Source organism: Calidris pugnax, unplaced genomic scaffold, assembly GCF_001431845.1.
Source record: "Calidris pugnax isolate Ruff unplaced genomic scaffold, ASM143184v1 scaffold186, whole genome shotgun sequence".
Lineage (NCBI taxonomy): Eukaryota > Metazoa > Chordata > Aves > Charadriiformes > Scolopacidae > Calidris > Calidris pugnax.
In genome coordinates this window covers 1,334,776-1,347,278 of record NW_015090994.1, presented here as the reverse complement: position 1 = coordinate 1,347,278, position 12,503 = coordinate 1,334,776, and the positions used below count along the sequence as shown (strand labels likewise).

The following is a 12,503-nucleotide window of genomic DNA, read 5'->3' as shown; positions in this document are numbered from 1 at the left end:
AGGAGGGTGTAGAGAGGTGGGGGTCGGTCTCTTTTCCCAAGTCACAGGCGACAGGACAAGAGGAAATGGCCTCAAGTGGCGCCAGGGGAGGTTCAGGCTGGATATTAGGAAAAATTATTTCACTGAAAGGGTTCTCAGACATTGGAATGGGCTGCCCAGGGAGGTGGTTGAGGCCCCATCCCTGGAGGTGTTCAAAAGACAGGCTGATGTAGTGCTGGGAGGTATGGTTTAGTGATGGTGATGCTTCTTGTTTGTTGTGTGGGTGTCTGTTTTTGTCAGTCAGGTTGACGGTTGGACAAGATGATCTTTAAGGTCCCTTCCAACCTAGAAGATTCTGTGATTCTGTATTTGTATGAATAGCACAGACAGTCACTGTGGTTTTAGCTATATATTGATGACTTTTTTTTTTTTTTTTTTCCTGTCTTTCACAGGTTACTCAGCTGACAGGTTTCTCAGACCCTGTGTACGCAGAAGCGTATGTCCATGTCAATCAGTATGACATTGTGCTGGATGTGCTGGTGGTCAACCAGACCAGTGACACTCTGCAGAACTGCACACTAGAGCTGGCCACGCTAGGTAAGGAGCACTGCTGGAAACCAGGCAACTGCTGAGCAGCACTGAGGTGCTGGGCAGTGGCACCCACTTGTAAGGAGTTTCTGAAACACTTCTAAATACTTAAAAATTGATGCCAGCTAGTTGCCATTTTGCAAGCGTGTTTTCAAATGCCTTTTTTTTTCCAAAAGATGGAAAACTTCTACCTACTGGAACCATAGTGCCAGTGCCACAGTACTGGCACTGACTGATATAAGCCATCATCAGATTTTGAACTTTATCATGCTTGTTTCACTAGGAAAATAGCCTTCCATTTCCCCTTCTCCTGCAATATGGACAAGTTTTTTTATTTACTTCTTCCCCAATGTGCTGTTGCCATAGAGCAAGAGGACAAAATCCAAATGGGTATGGAGCAAATGTCAGGCAACAGAAAGCCAGGTGCCCTGGGTGGTTTTTGAACTCAGCCTGAAGTACCTAAGTACTGCATTTACTCAGCTGAACCAGCCCTGTACCAACAGCTGTACCAGAGACTTGCTTGAACAATGCTGAGACTTCATTAACTACTTCTAGAGGTGGGACTGGAACAGATAATCCAAAACCAGTTCCCAGTTTTGTATTAGCTATCTTCTGTTTTGGCAGGAGAATGCACATTGCATACTTTTAATTGACATAAAGATGACTGGAGGGGCATAACCTTCGTCCTAATCTGTTGTGAATCATTTGATCAGACTAATGATGGAGATAAATAGAAAATTACAACTTCCTAAGTAATATATTCATTTCATTTATTGTCTCAGTGAAGTAGAAATCTGTATTTCCCAGTTGGAGTCTTCAGTTAGATTGCAGGAACTGACTTGGTGCATCACTCGTGTGGTAGAGCTGATGCTGTGTTCTCAGACTGCACAATTTGCTAGAACTAAGGAGTCTTGCTAAAGGACTAGGAAAAATACATCTCTTACTGTTTCCTGGGAGCGATTCTATTCAAAATCAAGGTGGTACTTTGGCCTGTTTATAAATAGCTCAGTGCGTGTAATACTGGACATTGAACTTTGGTTTTGAGACACTTGACTGTAGGATTAGGTATTATGTTGTTGTCAGTGATAAAAACACAAGATAAAATTAACCATTTCTTGATGGTTAAAAATTTAATACAAGACTCAATCCAAAGCCAATTTAGTCAGTATTTACATTTGTTTTCATTGGGATGTGGGTGAACACATATTTTAACTGAAATTTTTAAGGTAATGTAAATTACTTTGCAGTTTGCTACAACCTAGAAGATTCTGTGATTCTGTATTTGTATGAATAGCACAGACAGTCACTGTGGTTTTAGCTATATATTGATGACTCTTTTTTTTTTTTTTTTCCTGTCTTTCACAGGTTACTCAGCTGACAGGTTTCTCAGACCCTGTCTACGCAGAAGCGTATGTCCATGTCAATCAGTATGACATTGTGCTGGATGTGCTGGTGGTCAACCAGACCAGTGACACTCTGCAGAACTGCACACTAGAGCTGGCCACGCTAGGTAAGGAGCACTGCTGGAAACCAGGCAACTGCTGAGCAGCACTGAGGTGCTGGGCAGTGGCACCCACTTGTAAGGAGTTTCTGAAACACTTCTAAATGCTTAAAAATTGATGCCAGCTAGTTGCCATTTTGCAAGCGTGTTTTCAAATGCCTTTTTTTTTCCAAAAGATGGAAAACTTCTACCTACTGGAACCATAGTGCCAGTGCCACAGTACTGGCACTGACTGATATAAGCCATCATCAGATTTTGAACTTTATCATGCTTGTTTCACTAGGAAAATAGCCTTCCATTTCCCCTTCTCCTGCAATATGGACAAGTTTTTTTATTTACTTCTTCCCCAATGTGCTGTTGCCATAGAGCAAGAGGACAAAATCCAAATGGGTATGGAGCAAATGTCAGGCAACAGAAAGCCAGGTGCCCTGGGTGGTTTTTGAACTCAGCCTGAAGTACCTAAGTACTGCATTTACTCAGCTGAACCATCCCTGTACCAACAGCTGTACCAGAGACTTGCTTGAACAATGCTGAGACTTCATTAACTACTTCTAGAGGTGGGACTGGAACAGATAATCCAAAACCAGTTCCCAGTTTTGTATTAGCTATCTTCTGTTTTGGCAGGAGAATGCACATTGCATACTTTTAATTGACATAAAGATGACTGGAGGGGCATAACCTTCGTCCTAATCTGTTGTGAATCATTTGATCAGACTAATGATGGAGATAAATAGAAAATTACAACTTCCTAAGTAATATATTCATTTTATTTATCAGCTCAGTAAAGTAGAAATCTGTATTTCCCAGTTGGAGTCTTCAGTTAGATTGCAGGAACTGACCTGGTGCATCACTCGTGTGGTAGAGCTGATGCTGTGTTCTCAGACTGCACAATTTGCTAGAACTAAGGAGTCTTGCTAAAGGAGTAGGAAAAATACATCTCTTACTGTTTCCTGGGAGCGATTCTATTCAAAATCAAGGTGGTACTTTGGCCTGTTTATAAATAGCTCAGTGCGTGTAATACTGGACATTGAACTTTGGTTTTGAGACACTTGACTGTAGGATTAGGTATTATGTTGTTGTCAGTGATAAAAACACAAGATAAAATTAACCATTTCCTGATGGTTAAAAATTTAATACAAGACTCAATCCAAAGCCGATTTAGTCAGTATTTACATTTGTTTTCATTGGGATTTGGGTGAATACATATTTTAACTGAAATTTTTAAGGTCATGTAAATTACTTTGCAGTTTGCTATCTGCAAGACAAAAAAACTCAACCAAACAAAAAATACTCCAAATCAACAAATCCCCTTATGGTAGTATTTAGTACAACTCTGTAGACTATAATAGAGTTGAATGACAAGAAAATAAATAAAATTGTTCCAAAAGCTGGACTCATTGTGTATTGTTGATGTTCCCTGATCTCCATCCCCCAATTTCTTTACACAGGTGACTTGAAACTTGTGGAAAAACCATCTCCTCTGACACTTGCTCCACATGATTTTGCAAACATTAAAGCTAATGTCAAAGTTGCTTCAACAGAAAATGGAATAATTTTTGGTAATATTGGTAAGTAAACAATTCAGTGTGCAAAAACGAACGTTAATGTGTAGCATCTCTTAAATGCTAAATGAGCTCAAAACTAATTAAAACACTTCATACTGGAAGAGGAAATGAAATGGTTTACAACGTATAACTATTTTTGGATGATTTAAAAAAAACAAACATAGCTTTTACCTAAAATTATAGTAGAACATGCTTCCTTTAGAATGATTGTCAGCATGATACTTGAGAGCGAGGCAGCCTTGTCTGAGAGACCAAGATGCTTAAAGTTCTGTGGTAACTGGGTAAAGCACTTGGAGAGGACAGAAGTCAACAATGAGACAGAGCCATTGTTGACTGGTGTTAACTGGATAACTGAGAACTCTCATTTACTGCAAATTTGCTTTTTTAACCATTAAGGTGGTTTATGTTTTTTTTTATTGCAGTGTATGATGTCTCTGGAGCAGCCAGCGACAGAAACTGTGTGGTTCTCAGTGATATTCACATTGACATCATGGATTACATCCAGCCTGCTTCTTGTACGGATGCAGAGTTCAGACAGATGTGGGCAGAATTTGAGTGGGAAAACAAAGTTAGTTTTATTTTTTTGTATGTTACTTGGAGTTGTTGTTGATGAGGTGTAATTCGGTTTCTTGTTTCTCCATCAGCTCCTTGCATCCACGTTACCTCTTGTGATATAAACCTTGTTCAACACTCACGTTGGATGTTGGCCTCAAGTAACTCATTCCCTTATTGTTATCTTACCTGTTTCACAAGCGTAGGGATGCAATACCTGTTTTTTTTTCTTGTAAAAGAGGTGTGTCCATTAAGCCTTACCTCCTGTGCAGAAGGTGTCCAAGTGGCTTGGTGATTGCTGTGTGTGTTGGCTCAAAGGTGCGATGAGTTTATGCTGATACTGCAGAATTAGTCACACTCCTTAGCCTCTCCAGTTCTGAATTACGGTGTGTTCGTTTGGTGGTGGTGGGTTTGTTTGTATTTGTTTTGGTTTTTTTTAAATTGTAGAATGTTTTGGATTGTAAGGGACCTTTTAAAGATCATGTAGTCCAACCCCCGTGCCATGGGAGGGACATCTTTCACTTCATTGCCTTGCAGTACAGCTGTAGCATACAGGGTGGTTATGGGGGCTATGGAAGACCACCAAAGTGGTGGGTACACTCAATATTACAGAATCACAGAATCTTCTAGGTTGGAAGGGACCTTAAAGATCATCTTGTCCAACCATCAACCTGACTGACAAAAACAGACACCCACACAACAAACAAGGAGCATCACCATCACTAAACCAGACCTCCCAGCACTACATCAACCCGTCTTTTGAACACCTCCAGGGATGGTGCCTCAACCACCTCCCTGGGCAGCCCATTCCAAGGGCTGAGAACCCTTTCAGTGAAAAAAATTTTCCTAATATCCAGCCTGAAGGTGCCCAAATGGTTAGTTACACACCTGTTAAAAAAGGGCTTAAGGGAGATAATCTCATGCCACAGAATGACATGATTTAAGAATAGAATAGAAACATTAAAACAGAATGGGAGATCTTCTACACAAACTGCAGCCTTGTTTGCTACCTGTATTTCATGTGTTTACCTGAGAGTGGATTTAAGTTCCCTCGTAGGGAACTTGTAAACAATAAATTTTAATCCATAGTATGTGAAGCCTTAGCAGTTTGTGAACTACTCCTAAAAGAGGTGTTAAAAAGGCAATTTAAGCAAGACCAACAGTACTCAAGGAAGCCAATGCAGCCCAGAGAGCTTTGTTACTAGAAGGGAAATATGAAAGTAATTTTTATCATTAGCTAAAAGCAAGTTTTGTACCAGATAATGTTTTTTCTTGTGCTGGCAATGTGTAAGTTGTATTCAGACAAGAAGTATACGAGTTGCTGTGGAGAGTCTGTGTTCAGTGGAGTCTCATATTGACCCAGTACATTTTAGAGACCATGGTCATAGCATGGAATTCCCACCCTTTACCACATGGATGGCAGGAGGTGTAGACTTTGTGTTATGCCACCACATAACGTGATTTGGAGTTATCTTACTGATTATGGTGTTCTTCAAGGAGAAATGTAGCGGTAATCTTCTTTAAAGAGTCCTGAAGAAGAGTTGGTTTCAAAAATACCTGAGAGGCTGAGTAAAGTAATTGCTCTTTTCTTCCCTTCTTGAAGGTTACGGTGAACACCAACATCGTTGATCTCAACGAATACTTACAGCACATACTGAAGTCAACCAATATGAAATGCCTGACTCCAGAGAAGGTGAGTGATTTGCTTGAAGACTTTTAGCCACCCTTTTTAGTTTGTGTGCTTTGGTTAATTTGTTTAGCATTTGTTGTAAGTGTTATTAAAGACACTTGACTACAATATGAAATAGTATGTATACTTCAAAGTTTTGAAATGAGTGCTCTGAAATGAGTAAAAGTCAGTAATGCTATCAAAATAGAAAATCAGAATATCTATTTTAATTTGTAATAGCTAAGCTGTAGCATAGATTTGGTGAAACTGTCTGATTTTATGCAGGTGGTTTTTTTCAATAGCTCCAAGTTCTGTCCTTCTCTGTCAAAATTTAGCTTTCTTTTGCCAATTTAGCATTTTTGTTTGAAAGCAAAATATGTATATCGAATACCTATATGCTTTTAAGATAAAACATATAACAGCTATTAGGTAATATATGTGTAGTAGCCAAAATAGGTATAGTAGCTATTGCTACTATTTAGCTACTTCACCATTTTGCTGTTCATTAAATCAGATCAAAAAATCACATCCTACCTTGTTTTGATGAATATTTAGAAAAAGACCACCACTGTTTCCCATCGCACGATTCCTGCATTTTAAAAAATAAAAATGAGAAGTTTAAATATTAAATATTGATATTTAATCAGTATTTGAGAAGTTTAAATATTAGATACTGATATTAAATATTCAATACTGATATCCTGATGTACGTAGGATGAATTAAAATGCATGTTAAATATTTTGGCCTTTCTAAAGAGTCCAAATGTGCTTTTTGCAGGCACTTTCTGGCTATTGTGGCTTTATGGCAGCCAATCTTTATGCACGTTCCATATTTGGAGAAGATGCACTTGCAAATGTCAGCATTGAGAAGCCAATTCATCTGGGACCAGAGGCGCCTGTCACTGGCCACATACGGATCCGTGCAAAGAGTCAGGTAAGGTGCCTTCTGTTTAGAGCACTTTTTCTCCTTGTCATTTTTAAGAAAATGTACTCTGCCCTCTAAAAATACTTGCAAATTTTTTGGATGTTAGTTAGCTTCTAGTATTTGGTAAATGGGAAAGTTTTTAGGGAAGAAGAATAGAGTTTTTTAACACTAAGGCTGAAGTTTCTATCTTAGACACGTTTTGTGAGGAAAATATGGCTTTTTAGTTAGGTTTAATCATATCCTAACTCCACATTGTACATTTTCTCTCCCAGGGCATTAGCATAAAATAGGCCTTTGGGCCAAGATTTTCTTATTTTATCCATAGAACTGCAAATAAGATAGTATACTTGATTTGCTTTTAAATTAAGAGCAAATGCTCCCCAAGGTTCCATGATCTGTTTCCTGATGAATTACATGTTTCAATTTCATATAAAAAGGAAATTTTATGCAATTGCTGTGCACTGATTCATTTTAAACACAACAAAACCCAAAGTCTTTCGGTAGCATTATTTTCTAAAGGTACATCTATGAGTCTGCCTTGGATTCTAAAAGTTCTACCTCCTGACTGAAAAAGTACAAAGTTTGGAACTGTTTAATAACAAAAAAGCCAGCCAATAAAAGTATTTTAAACAGTGTACAATAAAGGACTGCCTGAGAATTTTCATATTCATCACATAAAATCATTTATAGTTTGTGATGTTGGTTTAGATATTTGAGAGTGGTTTAATTTTTCTAATATATTTACAGTGGCATTTTCACATAATACTGTATGTGACCCTAGTTTCATTTTGAGACCATTCTGTTGATTAGGTGGATTTATTTGTGCAGTTTCTTTTGAGATTTATTCGGTTTCTATGCCATATTAATATGGTTCTGTGATTAAATGATTTTCTGTAGCTTTAGTGCATTGAGTGCTATTATCAGCACTGAGGCTTTCAACAGCTGAATTTCAGTAACTGGACTGACAGTTCCAATTTCTGCCATGACAGCATACTTCCAACTGGTTGGGAAGTCAAAAGGCTTACATTTTTTCATTTTTCTGCTTTTTGTATTGATAACAGATACAGCAGTTGCTAGCTCAAATTCAGATTTCATTATTTCAATAATATATGTAGATCTAGCCTTTACCTAGTGTTGAGAAAGTGGCCTAATTGTTCATTTATTCATATACATTACAGTGTACACTAACTTCATAGATTTCTGTGTATGGAACTTTCATTGTAATATAGATAAAGTTATTTTGAAGCATGCATGTCATGAAGTCTTGCCTTTACCTAGTGTTGAGAAAGTGTACACTGTAATGTATATGAATAAATGAACAATTAGAAAGGCCACTAACTTTATAGATTTCTGTGTATGGAACTTTCATTTTAATATATATAAAGTTATTTTGAAGTATGTATGTCATGAATGTCTCCTTTCTCTTCCTTACAGGGAATGGCCCTGAGTCTTGGAGATAAGATCAATCTGTCTCAGAAGAAAACAAGTTTATAAATTTTACCTAATGTCTTTTCAGGTCTTTTACAATTTAACCTTAGGTATGTGGCTTTTGGGATCCAGAACATCTTCTATTCTCCAGTGTTCTGTAATTGTAGAAGCCAAGCTTTTGAGCTGAAAGCATTCCAGCAGATAATTTATAGGTTCTCCATGATTGATACTGAGCAAAATTTTAAAACTCCAGGTTTTTTTTTCTTTGTCCTGGAAGTCGTATTTCCTTTGTCTCTAATATATACTGATGCTTATAGTACAATAAACAAATTATGCCAGTACTGTTTTGTCTGGAAATTATAAACTCTGTATTATTTGATCAGTATTGAATATCTGGCAGGGGTATTTTGATACTCTTAAGAAAGTGGGAGTGTGTAATAGCCTAAGTGTTTACAATAATGACTAGGCCTGAGTTGTGTGAACGTGTGATCCTGACTCTTAAAATACTGTGGTAATACCTAGGAGAATATAGATACCTGACAACTAAATCACAGGCTGTATGTACTACGTGGTTGGTTTAGTAATGTAATCCCTTGGCACAGACAAGCCTGTAATATCAGAAAAGAGATTGTCAAAATTCAGTAGTTTCCAGCAAACAGTATAACCTTAAACTTTGTTTAGGAAATGCTTTCCTAACGGCGTTATCCTGAATAACATCACATTGCTGGAGGTGTTTTTATTTTTCAGTTAATCCAGAAAAGACAGCCAAGTGTAATATTAAAGCTGTAGCAACGTGAGCAGCCATCAGCCACCTGTGTGGACTCAGGAGGGAAGGATTCCCACTGATCAGTTAATCCAGAAAAGACAGCCAAGTGTAATACTAAAGCTGTAGCAGTGTGAGCAGAACTCATCTCGCAGGGAATTCAACCAAGTTAAGGAATTGCAGAAAAGGAAGAATTGTGAGTGCTGGTCAGGGCAGGATGTGGAAGTGAATTAACACCGTTTGGCTACTAAATGTTATGCAAACTAGCAGCTGATTAAAACATATAACCATTAGATCGAAAGTACTTTTCGCTGAATCTGTGAAGCATTAATTCTGAATTTGTTAAATCGTTGCAAGCAATTAATTCTACAGAAGAGTCTCCAGAGCCAACAGTGCTCTCCCACTTGGCAGAAAGTCCTGCTGCTGAAGGTGAACAGCTGTGTCCTGCTCCAGTAGGACAGAAGAGAAACAAGTCATTGTCCTGAACACAGAGTCCTAAAACTTTGAAGGCCTCATTGATGAAAGTGCTTATTTTCCACTCTCAATAAGAAGAGGAAGGAGCACACATGTCAATTCTGAAATGAAAGTCTAGGCTGCTGTATTTCATCTGGCTAAACAATAGCCCTAGAAGTACAACGCGAAAACTGAGCTAATAAGTGACATTCTTATAAATAGGACAGTCATATAAATAACCCTGTTCCTCCCAGTACTACTTTTTGCCAACTTTGATCTTTTCTTACGAGCATTAGGTTCACTTTTCATTCCAATCCTCTTCTTAAGCTGCCACAAGAAAGTAGTTTGCCCATAGTAAAAAAAATGGGGCAGATTTGTTAAGAGCTGAAACTTTACACTGATGCAGCTGGACCATTCTGAATTTTTAGTACATAAAAATCATAAAATGAGTAGGAGTCCTGTGGCATTTGTTATCTTTTTAAGCTATTAGCCTTCAAAGCCATGCTGTATCTAACAGTACCGAAGTCTGTGTCACTGTACTCCACTGTGCACACCTCTAGTACAGACAAGTCTTGACACTTGCTAAAGTCATGTATTTTGTTAAATATTGTAGATTTGAAATATGTGAATATAGTTGAAATATGTGTAAAAAGTGTTTATTTTACTATTTTCTCATAGGCACATACCTCATGCTTATTATATACAGTAAGAAAGAGGAAAGAGTTTTAGATAAGCAAGGCTGTTGCCATAAGTTTGTCTGAGCAGAGGAAAAAAAAAAAACTTAGAAGTAGCTTCTGAAGGCTCTGATTTCCTTGTGCATTTCTGTAAGCATCAAATGTGGTCATGGAATGTACAGGTGCCAGTAATGTATGTTTCAAGTATAAACAGTAGATATTGTTGACACTATTATGATGGTGTGATTTTTAAACCTTTACCTGCTCTAGTGGGGGTCCAGGTTTTTTTACTCCAGTAGGTGTTAGAGACAGTAAATGGGTAAGATGGTGCAGCATGGTTTTGCTGAGTGACCTGTTTGTTTTACATGTTTTGAAATCCCTTTTTGGTTTTAGCATTATTTTGTTTTTATAATGAAAGCTCAGACTTTTGCATCACATGATAGATACCAGCAGGAGCTGAGGCTCTGGATGTGCAGGTCTGTCTGGATAATGAAGTTGTGTCTCTACATGATCTGACAGCCGTTGTGTTGCCTTCTGTGAAGTTGTGCCAGATTCACAAGGATAGAGTAGAGATAATCAGATTGTGAACTTAATTGCTCAGTACTTCATAATTTGGGGAGGATGTTGGGAGAAAAGCACAGGATTATGAGGTCCTTTCTCTCCTGTGAAACTCCATGGATATCACTGTGCTGCTTGGGGGTGCATGGGGGGTATTTTATTCTCCAATGACTTTAAGCCAAACCAAGAGAGAAGAAAATCCTAGGACTCCAGTGAAGGGTTTAATTTCCAAAGACATTGGGATTAGCAGGACACTAACAGAGATGATTATTGTAACTGTTTGTATGCTGACTGGTGTGAAGGAGATGGATTTGCTGACCACAGCCAAGGAAAGGATGTTTTTGGAGGAGGAGGATGACTTCCAGTACCTGTTCCCCAAGCCCTGTTTCAGTCACAAGCTGCTGTCCTCCTTGAAGAACAGAAAAACATCCTGGGGTGTGCAGATGTCCATATTTTGTGTGACTTTGTCAGCTGGGAGGGGCACACAATTTAACTTTGTTTGGGATACCTCTTGCTGTCAGAACTTGACACAAGGACATGAGAACACCTGTTCAGCAGAAGCTGCCATGAGTTTCAGATCCAGTTTCCATCTGCCATGCTTTTCATTAGCTCTCCTGCTGAATTGGTCTTGTACAGAAGTCCTTTAACCATTAGATCGAAAGTACTTTTCGCTGAATCTGTGAAGCATTAATTCTGAATTTGTTAAATCGTTGCAAGCAATTAATTCTACAGAAGAGTCTCCAGAGCCAACAGTGCTCTCCCACTTGGCAGAAAGTCCTGCTGCTGAAGGTGAACAGCTGTGTCCTGCTCCAGTAGGACAGAAGAGAAACAAGTCATTGTCCTGAACACAGAGTCCTAAAACTTTGAAGGCCTCATTGATGAAAGTGCTTATTTTCCACTCTCAATAAGAAGAGGAAGGAGCACACATGTCAATTCTGAAATGAAAGTCTAGGCTGCTGTATTTCATCTGGCTAAACAATAGCCCTAGAAGTACAACGCGAAAACTGAGCTAATAAGTGACATTCTTATAAATAGGACAGTCATATAAATAACCCTGTTCCTCCCAGTACTACTTTTTGCCAGCTTTGATCTTTTCTTACAAACATTAGGTTCACTTGTCATTCCAATCCTCTTCTTAAGCTGCCACAAGAAAGTAGTTTGCCCATAGTAAAAAAAATGGGGCAGATTTGTTAAGAGCTGAAACTTTACACTGATGCAGCTGGACCATTCTGAATTTTTAGTACATAAAAATCATAAAATGAGTAGGAGTCCTGTGGCATTTGTTATCTTTTTAAGCTATTAGCCTTCAAAGCCATGCTGTATCTAACAGTACCGAAGTCTGTGTCACTGTACTCCACTGTGCACACCTCTAGTACAGACAAGTCTTGACACTTGCTAAAGTCATGTATTTTGTTAAATATTGTAGATTTGAAATATGTGAATATAGTTGAAATATGTGTAAAAAGTGTTTATTTTACTATTTTCTCATAGGCACATACCTCATGCTTATTATATACAGTAAGAAAGAGGAAAGAGTTTTAGATAAGCAAGGCTGTTGTCATAAGTTTGTCTGAGCAGAGGAAAAAAAAAAACTTAGAAGTAGCTTCTGAAGGCTCTGATTTCCTTGTGCATTTCTGTAAGCATCAAATGTGGTCATGGAATGTACAGGTGCCAGTAATGTATGTTTCAAGTATAAACAGTAGATATTGTTGACACTATTATGATGGTGTGATTTTTAAACCTTTACCTGCTCTAGTGGGGGTCCAGGTTTTTTTACTCCAGTAGGTGTTAGAGACAGTAAATGGGTAAGATGGTGCAGCATGGTTTTGCTGAGTGACCTGTTTGGTT

The 12,503-nt window shown here is 38.2% G+C and overlaps 1 protein-coding gene across 1 annotated transcript in view; it reads left to right on the top strand.

Moving 5' to 3' along the window:
* The window catches only part of COPB1 (coatomer protein complex subunit beta 1), a 23,933-nt gene extending 15,385 nt beyond the window's left edge, over window positions 1-8,548 (top strand). The window contains exons 16-21 of the mRNA XM_014954843.1: window positions 432-576; window positions 3,517-3,636; window positions 4,056-4,201; window positions 5,789-5,878; window positions 6,633-6,788; window positions 8,214-8,548. Of these exons, the coding sequence (XP_014810329.1) occupies window positions 432-576; window positions 3,517-3,636; window positions 4,056-4,201; window positions 5,789-5,878; window positions 6,633-6,788; window positions 8,214-8,273 (717 nt within the window). The 3' untranslated portion in view covers window positions 8,274-8,548. The remainder of the gene's footprint in view (window positions 1-431; window positions 577-3,516; window positions 3,637-4,055; window positions 4,202-5,788; window positions 5,879-6,632; window positions 6,789-8,213) is intronic.
* Window positions 8,549-12,503: the final 3,955 nt, after the last annotated feature.